This window comes from Saimiri boliviensis, chromosome 17, assembly GCF_048565385.1.
Source record: "Saimiri boliviensis isolate mSaiBol1 chromosome 17, mSaiBol1.pri, whole genome shotgun sequence".
Taxonomy (NCBI): Eukaryota; Metazoa; Chordata; class Mammalia; order Primates; family Cebidae; genus Saimiri; species Saimiri boliviensis.
The window spans coordinates 9,976,417-10,001,003 of record NC_133465.1 but is presented as its reverse complement, the minus strand read 5'-3'; the positions used below and the strand labels follow the sequence as shown (position 1 = coordinate 10,001,003).

At 41.3% G+C, this 24,587-nt stretch overlaps 1 protein-coding gene and 1 long non-coding RNA gene across 3 annotated transcripts in view; one reads left to right on the top strand and one right to left on the bottom strand.

Moving 5' to 3' along the window:
• Positions 1-24,587, bottom strand: part of CFAP52 (cilia and flagella associated protein 52) — a 66,236-nt gene that overhangs the window by 8,203 nt on the left and 33,446 nt on the right. The window contains exons 8-11 of the mRNA XM_003929234.2: positions 20,545-20,715; positions 10,905-11,053; positions 6,921-7,066; positions 1,812-1,963 (exon numbers count right to left, since the gene is read on the bottom strand). Coding sequence (XP_003929283.1) covers positions 1,812-1,963; positions 6,921-7,066; positions 10,905-11,053; positions 20,545-20,715 — 618 coding nt within the window. The remainder of the gene's footprint in view (positions 1-1,811; positions 1,964-6,920; positions 7,067-10,904; positions 11,054-20,544; positions 20,716-24,587) is intronic.
• On the top strand, positions 1,945-6,954 carry LOC141581799 (uncharacterized). Of its 2 annotated transcripts, XR_012514539.1 has the most exons (4): positions 1,945-2,058; positions 2,652-2,768; positions 3,628-3,711; positions 6,897-6,954. It is a non-coding gene; the product is annotated as an uncharacterized LOC141581799 (long non-coding RNA). The 2 variants fall into 2 exon arrangements; XR_012514540.1 differs by lacking the exon at positions 2,652-2,768.

Sequence of the window (24,587 nt, the reverse complement as noted above, 5' to 3'; positions counted from 1 at the left end):
TTAATGCATTAAGTACACAGTGAGTGCTCATTCCCATTAAGGGCTTCTCATATTCTTTTGTCACGCATGTCTCCTTCCTTCCATCTTTGCACGTATCCTCAGCTCTCTTATGCAGTGATATTAAGGCAGTGCCTCGTAGGAGTGGTTGAGGGGTGATAGGTAGGTGGGAAGAGGGGTTGGAGGCATAGGGTCTGATTCTAAAATAAAAACACAGCAAAAATGCTTAGAGTCAAAAATCCAAAAAGCCACTTTTCAAAAATCCTTTGAGTTACTCCTACAATAAAGTTCACATGCTTTGGTCTAGCTGGTTTGACATTAGTCATTCTATGGGGGTGTGATATGCTCAGAGCATAAGAGGTCCCTGGGAATGTGTCCAACCGAGGAAAGGCAAACTGAGGTCCCACCAGCATCCCTCCCTCCTTGGAGAGATCATTCTGGGCTTCACCTGACTGAGCGGAATGATAAAAAGCACTGCCTGCAGCAGTTCTTGTTCCTTTTTTTTTTCTTTCTCTCTTTCTTTCTTTCTCTCTCTGTCTCGAGATATATATATATATGTCTTTCTTTTTTTCTTTTTCTTTTTTTTTTTTGAGACGGAGTTTCGCTCTCGTTACCCAGGCTGGAGTGCAATGGCACGATCTCGGCTCACCACAACCTCCGCCTCCTGGGTTCAGGCAATTCTCCTGCCTCAGCCTCTCGAGTAGCTGGGATTACAGGCACGCGCCACCATGCCCAGCTAATTTTTTTTTTTTTTTTTTTTTTGAGACGGAGTTTCCCTCTTGTTACCCAGGCTGGAGTGCAATGGCGCGATCTCGGCTCACCACAACCTCTGCCTCCTGGGTTCAAGCAATTCTCCTGCCTCAGCCTCCCGAGCTGGGATTACAGGCACGCGCCACCATGCCCAGCTAATTTTTGTATATTTAGTAGAGACGGGGTTTCACCATGTTGACCAGGATGGTCTCGATCTCTTGACCTCGTGATCCACCCGCCTCGGCCTCCCAAAGTGCTGGGATTACAGGCTTGAGCCACTGTGCCTGGCTAATGTTTTGTATTTTTTAGTAGAGACGGGGTTTCACCAAGTTGACCAGGATGGTCTCGATCTCTTAACCTCGTGATCCACCCGCCTCGGCCTCCCAAAGTACTGGGATTACAGGCCTGAGCCACCGCGCTCAGCTATATGTCTTTCTTTCTTTTTTTTGAGACAGAGTTTCAGTCCGGTTGCCCAGTCCAGAGTGCAACGGCACAATCTCAGTTCACTGCAACCTCTGCCTTCTGGGTTCAAGCGATTTTCCTGCCTCAACCTCCGGAGTAGCTGGGATTCCAGGAGCCCACCACCACACCCAGCTAATTTTTGTATTTTTAGTAGAGAAGGGGTTTCACCACATTGGCCAGGCTGGTCTCAAACTCCTGACCTCAGGTGATCCGCCCACCTCAGCCTCCCAAAGTGCTGGGATTACAGGCGTGAGTCACTGTGCCTGACCTCGCACTAGTTACTTTTCTTGCCCCCTTTCATTTCGGACATTTAGGGTTGAATTAGTGTAAGTTAAATCATGCTTTGCTGTGTGGACCCAGAAAGCTATTTCCCTATCTGCCCAGAAACTTCTAACATTCATTTCTCCCTGGAAACTGTACCCTTCCCACCAACATCGATAAACCGTGGACATTCATGAACAGCTTCTGATGAACATCTCTTTACCGTGTTGCGTTAAGTAAGATTTCTACCCTCTATCTGAATCCTCTCTCATGTTCAATAAACTGTTGGCACGATTGGATTTTGCAAGTATCACGGTATCCTCCCCATCACAAGTACCTACACAAGGTCCCAAATGATACACGTGCCATCGGTGCTGGCGGTGACACACTCCTCATTGTTCTTCTTCACCCTAATGCAGGACACCGAGGATTTGTGCTCCTTCAGGGCCTCCTCCAGCTTCTGGGTCTGACAGCCTATCTGCCATACCCTCACCTGAAAGCCACAGAGCACAGGATCTTGATATACACCCGGGACTTCTGAAGGGAAAGGAAATGATTCCAAGAGCTGTTTCACCTTTGCTATGCTTGGTTTGTGTTTTTTAATTCTCTGTCTTCATCTCGGTCGGGTGGGGTGGGAATGCTAAACTGAAGAGCAGGAATATTCATGTATAAGATGTGATCATCTTCAACAGAGCTTGAAAAATGCTACTAAGAATCCTGTACCTGATTGTGCATACAGGCTGAGAAATTTGATTAGACACCTGCTACGAAAATCGATAATGCCAGGCCCAATGCTAAACCAAATGAAATCATGTCTATTCACTTTTGCTGATCATTGCTCTCAGATTTCTGATACCATCGGGAAATTTTGTGGGCACCCAGAGCCATATTGAAATTTTTACAATCAGCTGTTCGATTTTAATCATTTAATAACAAATGGTTCCCAACTCTACTGAATCCAATACCTATTTTATATCACAAATATTTTTAAATGCTTGTTTATTATCCTGGAGTGAAATTCATAGGTAATGCAACTACCTACACACAAAATTTAAAAGCATCAATATCATGCTTTAATAAAAAGTATAGATAAAAGGAAAGTTGTTTAGTTAGTATAGTATTTATTTTTTTTAATTTTTTTTTTTAATTTTTTGAGATGGAGTTTCACTCTTGTTACCCAGGCTGGAGTGCAATGGCGTAATCTCGGCTCACCGCAACCTCCGCCTCCTGGTTCAAGCAATTCTCCTGCCTCAGCTTCCCGAGTAGCTGGGCCTACAGGTGTGCACCACCATGCTCAGGTAATTTTTGTATTTTTAGTAGAGACGGGGTTTCACCATGTTGACCAGAATGGTCTCGATCTCTTGACCTTGTGATCCACCCGCCTCGGCCTCCCAAAGTGCTGGGATTACAGGCGTGAGCCACCATACCCGGCCTTTTTTTTAATTTATTTTTTGAGAAGAGTCTTGCTCTGTCACCCAGGCTGGAGTGCAATGGCAAGCAATTCTTCTGTCTCAGCCTCCCGAGTAGCTGGGACTGCAGGAGTGCACCACCACACCCACTGATTTTTGTTTTTGTTTTTGTTTTTTGAGATAGAGTCTTGCTCTGTCACCCAGGCTGGAGTGCAATGGCATGATCTCAGCTCACTGCAACCTCAGCCTTACTGTGCCCAGCCTGACTTTTGTATTTTTAGTAAAGACGGGGTTTTGCCATGTTGGCCAGGCTGGTCTTAAAACTCCTGACCTCAGGTGATCCACCCTCCTCAACCTCCCAAAGTGCTGAGGTTACAGGCATGAGCCACCACGCCCGGCCAGTATTCTTTTAATGGACAAAGGATCTGTCACAACTGCCCCAGAAAACATAGTAGTCAGATGCTTATGCCTTCTTATAATGTGTTGGGTTTATGAAAAATAAGACGAGCAAAAACTATTCCATGCAAGTTGTGCAAGACAGCAGAATAACAATGATTGGAGCGAACATTAGGTTAAAAACTAGTGTTATCATGCACATGTATGTTCACTGTGGTGCTGTTTATGATAGCAAAGACCTGGAACCAACTCAAATGTCCATCAATGATAGACTGGACAAAGAAAATGTGGCACATATGCACCATGGAATACTATGCAGCCATAAAAAATGATGAGTTTGTGTCCTTTGCAGAGACATGGATGAATCTAGAAACCATCATTTTCAGCAAACTGACACAAGAACAGAAAACCAAACGCCACATGTTTTCACTCATAGGTAGGTGATGAACAAAGAGAACACTTGGGCACAGGGAAGGGAACAACACTCACTGGGCTAGGTGTGGGGGTGGAGGGGAGGGGAGGGACAGCCGAGGGGGGTGGTGGGGAGGATGGGGAGGGATAACACCGGGAGAAATGCCTGATGTAGGTGACGGGGGCGGAGGGATGGCAACAGCAAACCACCATGGCATGTACGTACTTATGCAACAATCCTGCAGGATGCAGGATGTGCACATGTACCCCAGAGCCCAAAATACAATAAATTTTAAAAAAAGAAAAAAAAAATAGTGTCAGGACACATAATAACAGACCGGACTTAATTGTACCTGATATGAGGAGAATAACATTCTAAGACATTGTCTACATTGTGGAAGGAGAAGTGAAGTAAAGAAAGTGAGAAAGCACAAGTCTATCCCAAATGAGCGGGACTGTGTTCATTTCTGTTGTGTCAAAATAATTCCCCCTGTAGTGACATGGGGTAGGTTAATGACCAGTGTCAAAGAAAAAGAATCTACCTTGAAATTTGACTACAGGTGGATGCGCACATTTCATCTTTAGGCGGGATGACGTTGAAACTATCTAACTAGTATGGTGTGGGTACTGGCCAAACAGCCCCAGGACTGGATCCAACGCCTTGGAAGAACTCTGGATGGATATGAACCCTGCAGTTGTGGAATTGTAGGGAGTTTGGGGTACACTTGAGGGAAGGGGGCAGGGTAGTGGGGTTGGGATCTTCGCAGGTGGGGCATTTGGGCAATGACCATTTGCTATTGAGAATGAAATTACTTGGCCAGGCATGGTGGCTCATACCTGTAATCCCAGCACTTTGGGAGGCTAAGGTGGTAGATCACCTGAGGTCAGGAATTCGAGACCAGCCTGGTCAACATGGTGAAATCCCATCTCTATTAAAAATACCAAAAAATTAGCTGGGCATGGTGGTGCACACCTGTAATCCCAGTTATGCAGGTGGCTGAGGCAGGAGAATTGCTTGAACCTGAAAGGTGGAGGTTGCAGTGAGCGGAGATTGTGCCACTGTACTCTAGCCTAGGCAACAAGAACAAAGCTCTGTCTCAAAAAAAAAAAAAAAAAAAAAAAAAAAAAAAAAAAAAAAAAAAAAAAAAGAATGTGAAACATCTGATTAGTGGGAGTGTTAGTGTTATCTTCACTTTACACAGGAAACAGAAGCATAAAGAGATTAAAGAACATGCCCCAACTCACATAGCTGAAAAGTGGTAGAAGGGGGATTTGACCCAGCACTCATCTGCATTGCCTAAACTCTCCTAAAGGCTACCTGAATATGTGTATCTTTCTTCTCCCTAATAAAGATGCTGTAACTAATAAAAAGGATGGATAAAAAGAAAGTTGTTTAGTTAGTATAGTATTCCTTTAATGGACAAAGAATCTGTCACAACCACACCAGAAAACACGGTAGTCGGATGCTTATATCTTCTTATAATGATTGTGTTGGATTTATGAAAAATAAGATGAGTACAAACTATTCTGTTCTTCCTATGACAGGGGATTAAGGAAAAGAAAAGAAAATGTCTCAAAGAGAAAGGGAAGGCTTTGGGATAGGAAAGAATCTGGGGCACAGAGGAGGAGAGATCCAGAGATAAATGTGCAAGTGAAAGGTGTTACAGGCTCCTCAAAATAATGGACAGAAAAGCTTGAGCTCACTTAAAAATGATGGTCAAAATGTCTGGGTGTATTAAAGAATTGATGCTGAAAACATCATCTGCTTTAAAAGATAAAATGAAGACCATTTATACAACTATGATCCTTGGAGGAAAAGACCAAGCAAGCCAAAACACTGGCAAAACACTCACCTGAATTCATTAACTCTAGTCCACATAGAACACTTTCATGTCTGCATTGTAAATGTCCCTTCTGTGCACAAATGTACTTAGATATATATTTACAGGCCGGGTACGGTGGCTCACACCTGTAATCCTAGCACTTTGGGAGGCGGAGGCAGGTGAATCACCTGAGGTCAGGAGTTTGAGACCAGGCTGGCCAACATTGTAAAACCCTATCTCTACTATAAATACAAAAATTAGCTGGGCACGGTGGCATGCACCTGTAATCCCAGCTACTCAGGAGGCTGAAGCAGGAGAACTGCTTGAACCTGGGAGATGGAGGTTGCAGTGAGCCAAGGTTGTGCCACTGCACTGCAGCCTGGGTGACAGAGTAAGACTCCATCTCTCTCTCTTTCTCTCTCTCTCTCTTTTTTCACACACACGCACACACACACACACACACACATATATATATATATATATATATTTAAGCAGGACCAAATCAACACTTTGATGAGATCTGAAAATACATCATAAATAAGAGTTATATTATAAATATATATTATTTTAAATATTTATATTTAAATAATATAAATATATATTTAAATATATAATAACTTTTAATATATTTAAATATATAACAAAATTAAATATATTTAAATATAATAAATGTTTATTATATACTTTATAAAATATAAATGACTACTATGTGATTCTCCTGTGTCAGCCTCTTGAGCAGCTGGGATTACAGGCATGCTGCCACCATGCCCAGCTAATTTTTGTAATTTTTTTAAAGTAGAGATGGGGTCTTGCCATGTTGGCCAGGCTGGTCTTCAACTCCTGTCCTCAAGTGATCTGCCCACATTGGCCTCCCAAAGTCTGGGGATTACAGGACTGACTACTATGTTTTCTGGTGTAGTTGTGACAGATTATTTGTCCATTAAAGGAATACTATACTAACTAAACAACTTTCCTTTGATCCATTATTTTTATTAGTTAGAGCATCTTTATTAGGGAGAAGAAGGATACACATATTCAGGTAGCCTTTAGGAGAGTTTAAGCAGTGCAGGTGTGGGCGGATGGGGAGAGGAGAAAGGAGGGAGGCCCACTCCCGCCTCTCCCATGAGCTGCAAGACTTATACACTCAGCTAGCTAGATGATATTGTGCCTGGGATATATAATTTAACACATATATAAATATATGTATCTATAATATTAGATAATTATAATACATATGTAATATTAGAACTTTCATTTATGACATGTTTTCGGATCTCATCAAAATGTTAATTTGGTCTCGAATCCCAGCACAAGTTATGTATTTTTAAAAGCAAATAGATGGCTTCCTATAAGGCGGTTGTTCTAAATAGAGCATTATTTTTTTCAGATTTCTGCTTTTCAAGAGCAATACCTCCCCTTCCCCTCCGCCACTGATGACCCTTTTACAGTCACTGGTGGTGGCGATGGCGGTGACGCCGATCCTGTGAGCACTGTTGATGACATACATCAGTCGGCCTGTCTCTGGGGCGAAGGCTCGGATTTTACCGTCGTTCCATGCTGGTGTGAGAAGGAAACAAAAGGCAGCAGGATCAGCACAGGCGCCCTCGCTCCACAGCTGCTGACCCCACAGAGGAGGCGCAGGGCTGCCGAGCAGCCCTGATGCTGGAGGGAAGAGGCCAGCTCAGCTGAATGCCTGTCATCATAGGCCCGTTTCCCCTCACGCCCCACATTGGTCACACCTGGCTGTGGGAAAGGAGTGGTTTGTCTTGGCTGAGCCTGCCTACGGGTGCATCCCGTGCGGGGTGCGGGAGGATGGGGAGAGGAGAAAGGAGGGAGGCCCACTCCCACCTCTCCCATGAGCTACAAGACTCGTACACTCAACTAGCTAGATGATATTGTGCCTGGGGCATATAAGCTAACATATTCAAATAATTTCTCTCATCCCATCTACCCCCACCTACCCCAATCTTTCAGTGGAATGCTCCTCCTCCACCTTCCACTATCTTTCCCATCTCAGTAGAAGTTGACACCACCCATCCAGTTGCCCAAGCCAAGAGCCTGAGTCTTCCTTGATGACTCTCAATTACATCCACCCAACTCAATCCAACATCTAATCCAACAGCAAGTTCCACCAGCTCTACTGTTTAAAAAACACCCAAATCTGACCACCTCTCAACAGTTCCACTGATCCCTCCCTTGTCTAAGGCCCCACCATCTCTCTCCTGGATTATTATAACAGCTTACGCTTGCTCGCTTTCACTCTTGCTTACAACCAGTTATTCATACAGGGGTGAGGGTGGCCTTTTAAAGACTACGTCACCTTCTTGATCAAGGACTTCCTTTTTTATAAAAAGAAAAGGAGGGGTGCTCACATCTATAATCCCAACACTTTGGGAGGCCAAGGTGGGTGGATCACTTCAGTCTAGGAGCTCAAGACCAGCCTGGAGAACATGGCAAGACCCCATCTCTACAAAAAAAGTAAAAAATAAAAAAATTGCCACGCATGGTGGCATGCACCTATAGTCCCAGCTGCTCGGGAGGCTGAAGTGGGAGGATTCTTAAATCTGGGAAGTAGAGGTTGCAGTGAGCCAAGAGTGTTCCACCACACTCCAGACTGGGCAATAGAGCGAGACCCTGTCTCAAAAAAAAAAAAAAAAAAAAAAAGAATAAAAAGTGGGGGCTGGGTGCAGTGGTTCATGCCTGTAATCCCAGCACTTTGGGAGGCCAAGGCGGGCAGATCACTTGAGGCCAGGAGTTGGAGACCAGCCTGGCCGACATGGCAAGATCCCCCTCTCTACTAAAAAAAAATTACAAAAATTAGCTGGGTATGGTTGTGGCATGCCTGTAATCCCAGCTACTCTGGAGGCTGACACAGGAGAATCACTTGAACATGGAAGGCTGGAGGTTGCAGTGAACGGAGATCGCACCACCTGCACTCCCAGCCTGAGCAACAGAGCAAGAGTACATCTTTAAAAAAAAAAAAAACCTTCTGAAACCTTGCCCACTGCACTTAGAATTAAAATCCAGTCCAAACTCCTTTATCCTCCACTGTAACTAGCATTCGTACCCCCACCACCCACCTCTTTCAACTTCTTCCACTAGCACTCCCTGAACCCCTACCCCAACTGTACCCACTAAGCTCCAGGCACACTGGTCCTCTTGCTATTTCTCAAATACACCAAGTGATCTCCCACCTCAGGGCCTTTGTGTTTCTGTTCCCTCTGCCTGGAATGTTTCCCCCCAGGTCTTCAGGTGGCTGGCACCCTCTCATAAGCTTTAATGTCACCTCTTGACCTTAGCAATTTAAAATAGAATGCTAACGGTAGATCCCATTTCAGCAAAGATTTGAGGAAGTGAGGGGATGAGGGGGTGAGCCTTAGGGGTATTTGGGGAAGGAATATTTCAGGCAGATATAAGAGTCAGGGCAAAGGCTCTGTCTATTCCCAGTGTGTTTGAGGAACAGCAAAAAGAAAGCATGGCTAGAAGGGGTGAGTGGTAAGAGGAAGGGCTCCAGATAAGAAGGTGAAGGTGAAGGTGAAGGAGGAGAGAAAGTCACATGGAGCCTTGTAGGTGATGGAGTAAATTTTGTCATTTACTCTTAGAGGGTAAAAGACCTTTGAGCCCTAAATATAGCATATTCTGACTTACGTTTTTCTTTTAATTTGAGATGGATTCTGGCTCTGTTGTCCAGGCTGGAGGGCAGTGGTGTGATCTCAGTTCACTGCAACCTCCACCTCTCGGGTTCAAGCAATTCTCCTGTCTCAGCCTTCTGGGTAGCTGGGATTACAGATGCCCACCACCACACCTGGCTAATTATTGCATTTTTAGTAGAGATGGGGTTTCACCATATTGGTCAGGCTGTTCTTGAACTCCTGACCTCGGGCAAAACCTCATCTCTACTCAAAAAAAAAAAAAAAATTACAAAAATTAGCTGGGCATGTGGCACATGCCGGTAACCCCAGCTAGGTAAGTCAGGGCCAGGTATGGTGGCTCACGCCTCGACCTCTCGAAGTACTGGGATTACAGGCATGAGCCACTACACCAAGCCCTGACTTACATTTTAAAACAGACTTCTGTGTTGAGAACAGACTGTGGGAAAGTATGCCGGGTGAGAAGAGAAGCAAGGAGACCTGTTAGGAAGCTTCTAGAACAATCTGGGGAGAGATGATGGTCGCTAGGATAAGGGTGGAGATAATGAGAAGCGACGGACCTTGGATGTACTTTGAAATGAGAGTCATCAGGGGATGTGGATATGGCCATAAGAGAAAAGGGAGAGGCAGTGATGACTCCAAAATTTCTGACCTGAGCTGTGTTTGCTCTGGGTGTAAGGTAGGCCCAGAGCTCCTGGCAGTACCATGTGGTGATGACATGCGCAGGGTCAGCTGGGGACGCTAACAAGGAGTCAGGGCCAAGAAAAGAACAGTGAGGGCCGGGCATGACGGCTCACACCTGTAATCCCAGCCCTTTGGGAGGCTGAGGCAGGAGGATCACCTGAGGTCAGGAATTCGAGACCAGCCTGGCCCAGATGATGAAACCCCATTTCTACTAAAAATGCAAAAAAAAAAAAATTAGCCAGGCATGGTGGCAGGTGCCTGTAATCCCAGCTACTCTGGAGGCTGAGGCAAGAGAATCACTTGAACCCAAGAGGCGGAGGTTGCAGTGAGCTCAGATCGTGCCACTGCACTCCAGCTTGGGCAACAAGAGCAAAATTCCATCTCAGAAAAAAAGAAAGAAAGAAAGGGGGGGGTGAGATGGGTTCCTGGTGTCACCATTTTAATAGCTGTCCCTAAAGAGCCACTGAACTTTTCATTGATATGAACCACTATAGGTACTTCCTGAGCACTGGGGAGATTAGCAAATAGATTAGACACAAGACAGCACAAGAAATTACTGTTTTAAAGGAAAATATTTTTAGAGATACATACCGAAATCTTTAGAGGTGGAATATCATGCTGCCTATAATTTATGCTAAATGACTTTGGCATAAAATAATAAATGGAGTTAAAAATACATTCCCTTTGAGGCATCACTTCGTTTGAGTCAGGTTTTTATCTCTTACACAACACAAAGGGTTCTCACATGAGGGTCCTGTCCTCACTGAGGCCACAAAAATCCTTTTCAAAATTGAATTTCTAAATTTTCCTACTAGAGAGAAAGATACACGCTATATGCAGCAATGTGGGAGAGGAGAAATTGCTATTTGGTCCTTCCTAGCTCAGAAAGTCTCCCAGCTGGAAGGAAACTCCAAAGAGAGGCTAGATTAGAAGCAAGGAGGGGGTGGACAGTGGGAGGCTGTTCTAGGTTATCCACGCGTAGAGACTAGTATAGAAGGAGAATGACAAGAATCAAAACCACGGCTAGAGCCCCAAGCCGGACCTTGACGTGTGGACGTTACCTGAAATGATGCTCTTGCCATCCTTCATGAAGTCGATGCCGTGGCACGTCATGTTGGGCACCGTGATCCGCAGCAGCTCCCTGTTGGACAATGTGTGCCACACCCTGATGTCTTTCTTGGCACAGGTTGCAAATAGCTCAGCGGTGCCACTGCAAGGAAGCCATCAAGAGAAGGAGATGCAACCATCAAAGATGCAGTTTCCCAGACGGGTATTTGACACCAAAATGTGTTTCACAAGAACACAGGAAAAGGCTGGGCGCGGTGGCTCATATGTGTAATCCCAGCACCTTGGGAGGCTGAGGCCGGCGGATCACCTGAGGTCAGGAGATTGATACCAGACTGGCCAACATAGGGAAACCCCGTCTCTACTAAAAATACAAAAATTAGCTGGGAGTGATAGTGTGCACCTGTAGTCCCAGCTACTCAGAAGGCTGAGGCAGGAGAATCACTTGAACCTGGGAGGTGGAGGTTGCAGTGATCCAAGATCACATCACTGCACTCCAGTCTGGGGGACAGAGCAAGACTCTTGTCTCTAAACAACAAAAACAAAACAAAACAAAACAAACAAACAACAGCAACAAAAGAATATAAGGAAGGATGTCTCTTATTACCTGAGGCTTGGTGATTGTCTTACAGACCATTTGCTACATCTTGTGTAAAATGGCATTTAATGCGCTCAGATCATCTGTGGACCATCTTTTGTATCCTTTCTCTTTAGGAAGGGGTGGGCCAAAGTTGCTCAAAAAGAGTAAGTCAATATAAAAATTCTTTCAAAGTCTTGGTAAACTGGAGGATAGTAAATAACATTTCTCTTTTCTATAAAATTACTTTATTGAGACCCAATGTGGTGGCTCACACCTATAATCCCAGCACTTTGGGAGGCCAAGGAGGGAGGATCACTTGAGACTAGGAGTTCAAGACCAGCCTGGGCAGCATAATGAGATCCTGCCTCCACAAAAAATAAAAATATACAAAAATTGGCTGGGTGTAGTGATGCATGTCTGTGGTCCTAGTTTCTTGGGAGGCTGAGGAAGGAAGATCTCTTGAGCCCAGGGGTTGGAGACTGCATTGAGCTATGATTGTGTCACTGCACTCCAGCCTGGATGACAGAGTAAGACAAGAGAACTTGTCTCTAAAAATAAAATGAAATAAGATAAAAACACTTTATTGAGGTATGATTGACAAACAAAAAGCTGTACATATTTAATGGATATTACTTGAGTTTGGAGATCAGTAGACAACTATAACATTTCTTGAGAGAAATACACCCTTGGAGTACTTGTATTAAAAGAGAATAAACAAACTCCTGTAAAGTAGACAATCTTTTTCTAAATTTTTATTTCTTTTTTTATTTTTGAGGTGGAGTCTCACTCTGTTGCCTAGACTGGAGTGCAATGGTCTGAACTTGGCTCACTGCAACCTCTACCTCCAGTGTTCAAGTGATTCTCCTGCTTCAGCCTCCCAAGTAGCTGGGACTACAGGCATGCACCACCGCACCGAGCTAATTTTTTGTATTTTTAGTAGAGACAGGGTTTCACCATGTTGTCCAGACTAGTCTCAAACTCCTGACCTCAGGTGATGCACCCACCTTAGCCTTCCAAAGCGCTGGGATTACAGGCATGAACCACCATGCCCAGCCAAGTAGATAATCTTATTAAAATTTTTAAAAAGAAAAAGACAGTGGTATCAGAATTCAGGTTTGCAGATAACCTGAAACCCTTCTTTGGTCGGTCAGGCTCAAAAAAAAAAAAAAAAGGCAACCTGTAAATACAATGTAAATTACCAATACATCAAAAGATTACAGATTATTCCAATTTGAATAAGAAGAAGGAATAATCCTTGGGTCCAATAAGGACCATTTGGTTTATAAGTATAAATTTCCAGCTTGTCTCTGTGGAGACTAAAGCTAATTTTTAGATTTCAGTACATCTCAAGCAATGTCTACATTTTTTCATAAACACATTTTTTTAAAAAAGTCCTTTTCTCTTATTTTAAGACCTACTCCCAAAATTAAAAGAGAAAAATAAATGGATCCCTTCCACACTTTAATGTTGGGGCTCAGTGTTAAGATCATGAGGATGGACTAGTTAGTTAGAAGGAGTAAGTGCTGAAATGAGACAGCAGATGTGACGGGGATTCTTGCCAGACAGTCTTGATTAACATAAATCAAACCAAGTCAACATTAGAATGTGAATATTTATTTAAAATTAGAGATTTTTATATTAGATAATGCCTTCAGTGAATGAGCTCCTCCTCTGAGGGAAGTAAGCATTTAAACAGGTGTACTCATGAACCATTCATGAAAATCAAATATCATGACATGAATGCCCCCTAAAGAACTTTCCAGGCCAGCCGAGGTGGCTCACACCTGTAATCCCAGCATTTTGAGAGGGCCAAGGTAAGCGGATCACCTGAGATCAGGAGTTTGAGACCAGCCTGGCCAACATGGCAAAACCCTGTCTCTACTAAAAATACAAAAATTAGCTGGGCATGGTGGTGTGTGCCTGTAGTCCCAACTACTTGGGAGGCTGAGGCAGGAGGATCGCTTGAACCTGGGAGGCAGAGGTTGCATTGAGCCAAGATCGTGCCATTGTACTCTAGGAACAAAACTCCATCTCAAAAAGGAGAGAAAGAAAGAAAGAAAGAAAGAAAGAAAGAAAGAAAGAAAGAAAGAGAAAGAAAGCAAGCAAGCAAGCAAGCAAGCAAGCAAGCAAGCAAGCAGGAAGGAAGGAAAAGAAAAGAAAAAGTAGGATCAAACCAACTTTCTTCCAAACTCTCTACCCTTGATGGCCTATCCACTTCCTTGACATCAAGCCTAGTTAAAAATGAACCATGCAAGTGGTAGACGGTTCTTAGTTTAGGGTCTAAGCAGTTAAGTTCTAGAAAGAACCCAATTGATTGGATCATGATGAGGTACCAGGCCCATGTGCTCTCTCCCACCTAAAATCTCATGAAATGAAGATATTTATAGATAGAGATATAACTATAGATGTACATAATTTTCCCCTTAACAATACAAGAAAGCAGGAAAGAGTATCATCACATACACCAGAACCATTGAGCTCAAAAGCATAAGCAGAGTACAACTTATAAGGCTGACACTGAACTGGTTACACAAATTTTCTCACAAATAACAATTAGAAAAACTGGATGAATTAACAATAATCACAAAAATCCAAATGACACTAAAAACCTCTAAAAGTAGATAGAAATCAAAAAGAGTTTGCTCTTCTAGAATGCCTCTGGAAAGGGTTAAGAACTGTTAGTATGTGGCTTTCTCACATGTGGGAGCCTCTGACTCCCACAGCTATGGTGCCTGTAGTAAAAGGTGGCAGAAAAACCATAGCCTTACCAGCTAACAATGCTAGCGAAAATGAGTTAAGGGCTAGAAAATCAGTTGGAATTTAAAGGGGGGATATCCTAGTGGCAAGGGAACCACAAGAATAAGATGTAAATTCTGATTATAAACACTGCCCAAATCTCTGCTGAAAAGCTAAATTATACATGCATGTATAAGGGGAATATCAAGAGGAAGAACAAGTAGGCAGAGACCAGGGAGAATTCTACTTTTTTTTTTAAGACTGGGTTTCACCTTGTTGGTCAGGCTGGTCTTGAACTTTAACCTCAGGTGATCCGCCTGCCTTGGCCTCCAAAGTGCTTGGATTACAGGCATGAGCCACCATGCCCAGCCTCTTTTTTTTTTTTTTTAATTGATTTTTTTTCTTTTTCTTTTTTTTTTTTTTAAGGATTCTACTTTTAAAGACAGCTACACAGAGGTTTTTTGATTGTTTTTTGCTAGTCTGCTTTTTTAACTGAATATATTCCCCAACTGAGCTCAGCTTGGATGGCAGGAAGCTGAACCTTGCAGGCTTCAAGTGTCAGAGCTTCAGGTTAGCAGAATATTTGGAAAATAGGGAGAAGTCACTAAAATAAAGAAATCATGGAAAGATAAGCTTTATCTCTGCATAAACCCTTGGGTGACTGCCAAATAATGCAAGCCCACAGAATAACCTAAGGCCAGGCTAAAAAAGCAGGAGTGGGAAGTCACAAGAATATCAGCTAATGCATATTATGGGAAGGCAAAATTTGCAGTTTGAGTCCATGCCAACAATCCTCAGAGAACAGAGTTGCTATAGTGTATTCTATATAATACTGAGTTTTCAATGAAAAATTATCAAACATGCAAAGAAGTAGGAAAATGCAACTCAGAAAAAAGACAGTTAGAAGCAACAAACTCCAAGTAGACCCAGGTATTAGATTAGCAGACAAAAACTTTAAAGCAGCTATTTAAAAATACATTCAAAATATTAAAGGAAACTACCATATCAATAAGTGCACAGATAGGTAATCTGAACAGAGAACTAGAAACTATATATGTGATATTATAATTACATACCTTATAGAAATTATACATTTTTCTACAGGTAAGAAGTACAATAACTAAAATAAATTTACTAGGTGGGCTCAATGACAAATTGGCAATGGTAAAAAATCTGTAAACTGGAAGGTAGATTTAATAGAGATTACATAACTTTAAAAGAGAAAGAGAAAAAAAGATTGAAGAAAAATGAACAGCCTAAAGGTCTGTGGGAAAATCTCAAATTACTAAACACAGATAATTTGAATCTCAAGAGAACAGAAATAAGAAAAAGTAAAAATTCTTAAGGAACAATGGCTGAAAAACTTTCAATTTGGTGGAAAATATCAGCTTATAGTTTCAAAAAGTTTGATAAACCCTAAGAAGGATAAACAAAGAGAGAAAAACAGATCACAGTCAAACTGATGAAAGACAAAAGCAAAGAAAAAAATCTTGAAAAGTAAACAGAAAAATGACATATTACAAAGAGGAAAATCACAAGAATACAGAATGACTTCTTATTAGAAAGCCTTGAATGATGTATTCAAACTAAAGAATAAATAGAAAACAATCAGGCAAGAATTCTATAACCAGTGAAACTTTCTTCACAAATAAAGACTAAAGAAAGTTTCCAGATAAAGAAAAACTGAGATAATTCTTCACCAGAGGCTTATACTCTTAAAAAGATGTTAAATGAGCCAGGCAAAATGGCATGCACCTGTAGTCCCAGCTCCTCAGGAGGAAGGAGGATCACTTGAGACCAGGAGTGTAGGCTGCAGTGTGCCATGATTATGCCTGTGAATAGCCACTCCACTCCATCCTGGGCAACAGAGTGAAACCCTGCCTCAAAAGAAAAAAAAAAAAAAAGGCTGAACAAAGTTCTTTAGGTTGGAGGAAAAAGATAACAGATGGCAACTTATATATAAGAAAGAATGAAGACCATCAGAAATAATCAAATATGTAAGTAAGCAGAGAGACATTTAAAAATTTTTCTTCTCTTAATTTTTTGAAATGTTTATGATTCTTTAAAGCAAAAATTATAATATTGCATTGATGGAGTTTGTATGCAAATTTAATACAAAGATATGAAAGATTATATCAAATGTAAATAAATTAAACATCCCAAATAAAAGCAGAGATTTTCAGACTGGATAGAAAAGTAAAAACCAAGTATATGCTGTTTCAAGAGATGTACTTCGTATTTTATTTATTTATTTATTTATTTATTTATTTATTTATTTATTTTGAGATGGAGATTCACTCTTGTTGCCCAAGCTGGAGTGCAATGATGCAATCTCGGCTCACTGTAACCTCCACCTCCCAGGTTCAAGTGATTATCCTGCCTCAGCCTCCTGAGTAGCTGGGACTACAGGCACTCACCACCACATCTGGCTAATTTTATATTTATAGTAGAGACAGGGTTTCACCACTTGGCTAGGCTGGTCTCGAACTCCTGACCTCAGATGATCCACCCACCTTGGCCTCCCAAAGTGATGGGATTATAGGCATGAGCCACTGTGCCCAGCGAGATGTACTTTAAATTCAAAGACACATGGAAAAATAAAAGGGTTAAAAAAGATATATCATGCTAAGAGTAAGCCTAAGAAAGCTGTAATGAGTACATTAAAATTATACAAAGACAATTCAAATCAAAGAGAATTACTAGAGACAAAGAGGAACACTTTAATAAAAATGTCAATAGAGCAGAACAATATAACAAATAATTAACGATTCTAATAATAGAGCTTTAAGATATACGAAACAAAAGCTGTGAGAAATAAAGGTGGAACTCTTCTACAAGTGGGCTAAAAATCAATAAGGAGATCTGTATGACACCAACTACACTAAAAGCTTCCACAGAGAAGAAAAAAGACCTCCAAAATACGTATTGAGGTATTCTATTTACATGAAGTTCAAAAGCAGGTAAAACTAATCTATGAGGCTAGAAGTTCAGGTAGTGATTATCTTTAAGTAGGAAGATGAGGGTAGTGATTGGAAGGGGTGTTTGGGGGTGATTAAAATGTTCTATTGCTTTACCAGGGTGGTAGTCATACAGGTGTGATAAGTCATTGAGGTGCTTAATTATGATTTATGTATTTTACATATACATTATACTTCAATAAAAACTCCATTAAAATTATTTTTATACTGCACCAAACTATTATTCAAGTCTGAGGGCAAAACAAGCATATTTTCAGATAAGCAGGGACCAAATTTTCTTTTTTTCATTTCTTCTTCTTTTTTTTTTTTTTTTTTTTTTTGATAGAAACAGGGTCTCACTTTGTCACCCAGGCTGGCGTGCACTGGTGTGATTGCAGCCTCAAATTTCCTCCCACTTTAGCCTCCCAAGTTGCTGGAACTAGAGGCAGTGCCACCAACATGTCCAGTTTATTTATTTATTTTTGTAGAGATGGGGAGGGAGTGTCTCATCATCTTGCCAAGGCTAGTCTCAAACTCCTGGGCTTAAGCTATCCTCCCACATCAGTCTCCCAAAGTACTGTGATTACAGGCATGAGCCACTGCACCTGGCTGGGACCAACTTTTCTATACATAGCTTGTTTCTGAAAGAATTTTTAAAAACAAACAAAAATCCAAAAGGATTGATATATTTTTTAAAAAAGAATGTTAAAAGCAAAGATCTATAATTCCAAATAATTTCAACATGGGACATGGTGGAGGAAAGGTGAAAATAAAAATATGCTGAAACTCTTGCCTTTTTGGCAGATAGGATATAAATATTGATTAATTGTAGGCTTTGAAGAAAAAATATATAAATATGTATATTAACAATTTAGAGGTTGACTGTAGTGGCCTATGATCTGAGAGGCCGGTGCTCTGGGAGGCTGAGGTAGGAGGATTGCTTAAGGATGGCAGTTGGAAACCCGCTTGGGCAACATAGTGAGACAATTTCTACAAAAAAAAAAAAAAAAAAAAAAAAAATTTAAATTATCTGGGCATGGTGGTACATGCCGGCAGTCCCACCCACTCCAGAGATTTAAGGCAGGAGGATTGCTTCACCCCAGGAGTTTAAGTTTGCTGTGAGCTATGATTGCACCACTGTACTCTAGCCCAGGGGACAGAGCAAGACCTTATCTCCAAAAAAAAAAAAAAAAAAAGAAAAGAAAAAAAAATTCAAGGGTAACCACTAAATGAATACAAATAAAGTAGATAGTTTCCAAGTGGTATGCAACAAAGATTAAAATGGAACCAAATAAAACGATGACTACAACAAAAGACAAGAAAAGAAAAAAGTAAACATCTTAAATAATAATTTAAGATAATTACAAAACAATGCTTTGATATGTAAAGTAATAGCAACCAAAAACAAAGAACATTAACATAACTAAATTAGCAAGTAAAGGAAGAATGCAGTACCATATATTTCTTCTTCCTCTTAGCTCAGTTCATCACAACTCAGCAGCCTCAAATCTTCCTAAATCTCCTTTTAGAAAATGACCCTTACTTATTAAAAGGTGAAGTCCTATATTGACTGCAGGATTTCTTTACTTATTAGGAATTTAATAAACCCTTTCTAACTGTGCTAATATTTTATTAAAATTGTGACTGGTTTACAAAATTGCATTAGTTTTAAGCGATTTGGCCTAACTCCAGTGATTCTCAGCGAGGGGTAATTTTGCCACCAGGGGAAGTTTGACAATATCTAGGGACGTATTTTTGGTTGTCATAATTGCAGGGAAGGAGCTGCTACTGGCATCTGATGGGTAGAGGCCAGGGATGCTGCCAAACATCCTTTAATGCACAGAATATCATCCACAATATCAAGTTATCTAATTCAAAATGTCAACAGTGCTGAAGTTGAGAAATCCTGACCTAATTCAATTTTTCCCAGAGTCCTTTTTTTTTTTTTTTTCTGTATAGGAACTTTAGGTTTTCCAATGAAAATTTATTACATTATAGCAAATATACCTAATTAGTAAATGTTATTTTAGAAGAATAAAGAGGTGGCGATCTTTTTTTTCTTTTTTGAGACGGAGTTTCACTCTTGTTACCCAGCCTGGAGTGCAACGGCAAGATCTCGGCTCACCACAACCTCCACCTCCTGGGTTCAGGCAATTTTCCTGCCTCAGCCTCCCGAGTAGCTGGGATTACAGGCACGTGCCACAATGCCCAGCTAATTTTTTGTATTTTTAATAGAGATGGGGTTTCACCATGTTGACCAGGATGGTCTCGATCTCTTGACCTCATGATCCACCCGCCTTGGCCTCCCAAAGTTCTGGGATTACAGGTTTGAGCCACCGTGCGCGGCCAGAAGTGGCGATCTTAATATCAGACTAAGTAAAATTAGTGGCAAGAGAAATACTTTGAGAGGCTGGGCGTGGTGGTTCATACCTGTAATCCCATCACTTTGGGAGGCTGAAGTGGGTAGATCATAAGTTCAGGAGCTCAAGACTGGCCTGGCTAGTATGGTGAAACCCCATCTCTACTAAAAATTCAAAAATTAGTTGGGCGTGGTAGCACATGCCTGTAGTCCCAGCTACTCGGAAGGCTGAGGCAGGAGAATCACTTGAGCCTGGGAGGCGAAGGTTGCAGTGAGCTGAGATCACACCACTGCACTCCAGCCAGGCTGGGTGACAGAGTGAGACTCCATCTCAAAAAAACAAACAAACAAACAAAAAAACAAACAAAAAAACCCAGAAAATATCTTAAGTCAAAAATGCATTTAACACACCTAACCTACTGAACATCCTGGCTTAGCCCAGACTACCTTAAATATACCCAGAACACTTACGTTTGCCTATAGCTGGGCAAAATCATCTAACATAAAGCCTAATTTATAATAAAGTGTTGAATATCTTATATAATTTATTGAATACCATACTGAAAGGAAAAAACAAAATAGTCGTATGGGTACTTGAAGTATAGTTTCTACTATAAAAAGAATGCATAAAAGAATGTATAAAAGGATGAATTTTTCTTTTATACCATTATAAAATTAAAAATTGTAAGTCAGGGACTGTCCGTACTAAGCTTTTTCCAGGTGGCATTAGGAAAACAGAAAAGTTTTGTCAGGTACTTACTGTTTCCATGAGGGATTTATTAGAAAAGTCAATATTCTAAAAAAACTCAAATTTGAATTGGAAAACTAATATAATTGCCTGGTGAAGACAATGGAAAATCTATGAAAATAATTCATCACACTAGAAAAATTTAAGGAGAAAAAATCATAACTATGTTAATAGATACTGAAAATGCATTAATAAAATCAAATGCCCTTGCATACTGCATCAAACTTCCACGTTCTTATTTTCCTCTTCTACTCACAATGGAAAGACAATATCCTCAACAGCGTCGAAGTGGCAAGTCGCTATGAGAGTCTCTTTGAAATCAGTGAAGTTGACACGATAAATGTGTGATTCTTCTGTTCCTACAAAAAATTGGTGTCCTTCTCCTCGAAGGGTGATAGAAGTGATACCACCTTGCAACTGAATCTTCCTTTAGGGAGAAGCAAAAAGGTAAAGTAGATTCACTCAACCAGGAATTATTTATGAATCATCTGAAGCATGGTAGAGGATACAAATTGGGCATGTTAATTTTGACACAGTTGAAAAGGCAGGAGTTACTCACAAGGTTGTGTACCCATGATCAGCAGAGAGAGAGGTCAGCTAGGTTAAAGCAATCAGGGAAGATCCTTCAGTGAGATAACATTCTGACATGGGTTGTGCAACACAGGCAGGATTTGGGTAGAGGGAACATTCCAGGAGTGCATGTGGGTACAAAGGAACATAGCAACTAACCCCTTTATTAATTCCACTTCTGAAAGGTAATCCAAAAGTCAGGGGGAAAATGCTTTATGTCAAAGGCTGCTATGAAAACCTTATCTAAATGAGAAAAAGGTTAGAAACAACCTAAATATACTATTGGGATGGAATAAATGATCTATGGAACATCAGCTTCATAGAATATTTGCCTAAAAATAGTTTAAAAGATTGTGTTCTGCTTCATTTAGTCTCTATGATTAAATATTGACCGGTTGGCTGTTATGTCAATTCAATATACATAAGCAGATAGACCATTATACACACATGCACACAGAGAGCCTCAAAGGAGGGTTTTCAGACTCAAAACTCAAACAAATCATTGTGTACTAATTCCCTCCTGGTATTACTTTTGGTGTCTTTTCACCTTTTCTTTTGTACTGATTCTGTTGGTGAATTTTCTTAGCACTTTCTTGGGCAATTTGTCATAATAAAAAGATTACACTGTACTACTGAAAATGTTTATGATGCTTACATGAAGTAAAAAATTAGAATAAAAAGTTTTATTTGTAAGTAAAATCATTTCAAAGCTTGTGCAGTGGCTCATGCATATAATCCCAGCCCTTTGGGAGGCGTAGGCAAGCAGGACCATGTGAAGCCAGGAGTTTGAGACTAGCCTGAGCAACATGGCAAAACTCTGTCTTTAAAAATAAAAAAATAAAATAAATTAGCCAGGTATGGTGGTGCGCACCTGTAGTCCCACCTACTTGGGAGTCTGAGGAAGAAGGATCACTTAAGCCTAGGAGTTGGAGGCTCCAGTGAGCCACAATCCCATCACTGCCCTCCATCCTGGGCAATAGAGTGAGACTCTGTCTGAAAAAAAAAGGGGAAAAAATGAAGGAAGGAAGGAAGGGAGGGAGGGAGAGAAGGAAGGAAGGGAGGGATGGAAAATAAAGAAGGAAAGAAAGAAAAAGAAAGAAAGAGAGAGAGGGAGGGATGGAGGGAGGGAGGGAAGGAAAGGAGGGGAAAGAAAGAAAGAGAGATAAAGGAAGGAAGGAAGGAAGGAAGGAAGGACGGACGGACGGACGGACGGACTAGGGGTTGTCTTTGCCAGAACTTTTAGGAGTTGGTTTCTCCTCTTCTACATTTCAGATTTCTCCCTCTTCTCTTTATAAACTTAAAAAGAAAGTAACCAGTTTCGATGGCTCACGCCTGTAATCCCAACACTTTGGGAGGCTGAGGCCGGTGGATCACCTGAAGTCGGGAGTTCAAGACCAGCCTGACCAACATGGAGAAACCTTGTCTCCACTAAAAATACAAAATTAGTTGGGCATGGTGGCACACACCTGTAATCTCAGCTATTCGGGAGGCTGTGGCAGGAGAATTGCTTGAACCCAGGAGGTGGAGATTGTGGTGAGCCAAGGTTGCGCCATTGCACTCCAGGCTGAGCAACAAGAGCAAAACCCTGTCTCAAAAAAAAAAAAAAGAAAAAAAAAAAGCTTGTAAATGAATGAGGCCCTAGGAATACAACCTCTCTCTGTAACTATTTAGTTTGGACAATAAAGAATTCAATGCAGGTTCTTGTGCAGGAAGCCAGCACGGGAAATGCAGCATTTTCCAGGTTTGTTTGTTGGTGGGACACAGAACAGTTAATGAAGAAAGGAAGACAAGTCAAATCCCAGTCCTTGCACTAACTAGAGGTCTGTGACTCTTGACAAGTTGCCAGAAACCTCTGGCCTCAGTTTACTCAACCACAAAATAATTCCTCCTTTACAGGGTTGCACTGAAGGTAAGATACGCTAGCCCACAGATGACAACAAAGAAATACTGGCTATTGGCATCTGGGAACTTTAGAACACAAAGCGAAGTCTAAGGATAAAAGGGGAAGGACAGAGCTTGGCACTGGAGCCCTTTTGATCATATGTCTTCCCTTGCTAGTCCTCATGACTTCTCATGGGAGCTGCATGTTATTTATAAATAAAACTTTGTATGAGAATACAAAGTATTTTGTTTATTTTGTTGATTATTTATTGCCTTTGTATGAGAATACAAAAGTTTTTTATTTTGTTTATTTATTGCTTTTGTATGAGAATACAAAGCTTTTTGTTTATTTTGTTTATTATTTATTGCCTTTGTATTAGAATACAAAGTTTTATTTATAAGTAAAGTCATTTCGAAGCTTGTGTAGTGGCTCATGCCTGTAATCCCAGCACTTTGGGAGGCCTAGGCTAGGAGGACCACGTGACTTGAAAGCTACAAAAAGCCCAGGAGGTGGAAATCACCACATCTAAGTCTGCACTGTCACGCAGTGTGATTTGGGAAATAGTGACAGCACAAACCTTGTAATAATTGCTTTCAGTTTATTTTCATCATAATGGGAACATAGGCACATCAAAAAAAAAAAACAAAGGGTTACAAAATTAGTGGTTAATTGACTATATTCACTTCCTACATCCAAAGACAATCCAACATAGCCTTTTTTTTTTTTTAACTTGATTTTATTTCTTGCAGCTTGTGTTATGGATAATACTTGGATGTTATTTCTTTCCTCTCCTAATTTTTGCTATCTTAAGGTTAGGTTTCTCATCATTTCTCTTCCTCACCTCATCTGTATTAGGATTCAGGTTTGGTTGTAAATTAAGAGAGGAGTTTTTTTTTTTTCTCTCTCTCTCTTCAGAAATCAGATTCCAGGTTTTATAAGTGTCTATTCCACGAGGTTGTCTAGGCACCGGGCTCCTAATGAAACGCTGCTCCCAGCATTCTCTGGGGTTGTGGCTTTCAAGCTTGAGCATGTGTAATAACCTAGAAGGCTTCCGATATTGTTCTAAAGTCTCCTCCCTCCCTCATTCTCCTTCATACAGGCATGAAACTGGTCCAAAACATTCTCAATAAGCTGTATCTTGACCAGTGAATTTAAAATGGCAACGCATACACTGCTTTCGTTGCTGTTGTTATTAACTGAGACAAGGTCTTGCTCTGTCGCCCACGCTGAGTGCAGTGACGCGATCATGGCTCACTGCAGCCTCAACCTTGAGATTGATTGATCAACTTCAATCAATCCTCCCGCTTCAGCCTCCTGAGTAGCTGGGACTAGAGGTGTGTGCCACCACATCTGACTAATTTTTGTATATTTTGTAGAGATGAGGTTTCACTGTGTTGCCCAGGCTGGTCTGGAACTTGTGGACTCAAGCAATCCACTTGCCTTGGTCCCCCAAAGTGCTGAGATTACAGGCGTGAACCACTGCACCTGGACTCCCTGTTTCTATTTTTTAATATTTTATATTTATTTTTATTTATTTGTTTATTTTTGGAAATGAAGTCTCACTCTGTCTCCCAGGCTGGGGTGCAGCAGCAGGATCACAGCTCACTGCAACCTCTGCCTCCCGAGTTCAAGCAATTCTCCTGCCTTAGCCTCCTGAGTAGCTGGGATCACAGGCATACACCAACACGCCCAGCCAATTTTTGTATTTTTAGTAGAGACAGGGTTTCACCACATTGGCCAAGACAGGCTGGTCTTGAACTCCTGACCTCAGGCGATCAGCCCACCTCGGCCTCCTAAAGTGCTAGGATTACAGGCATGACACCATGTCCGGGCCTCCCTGCTTCTAT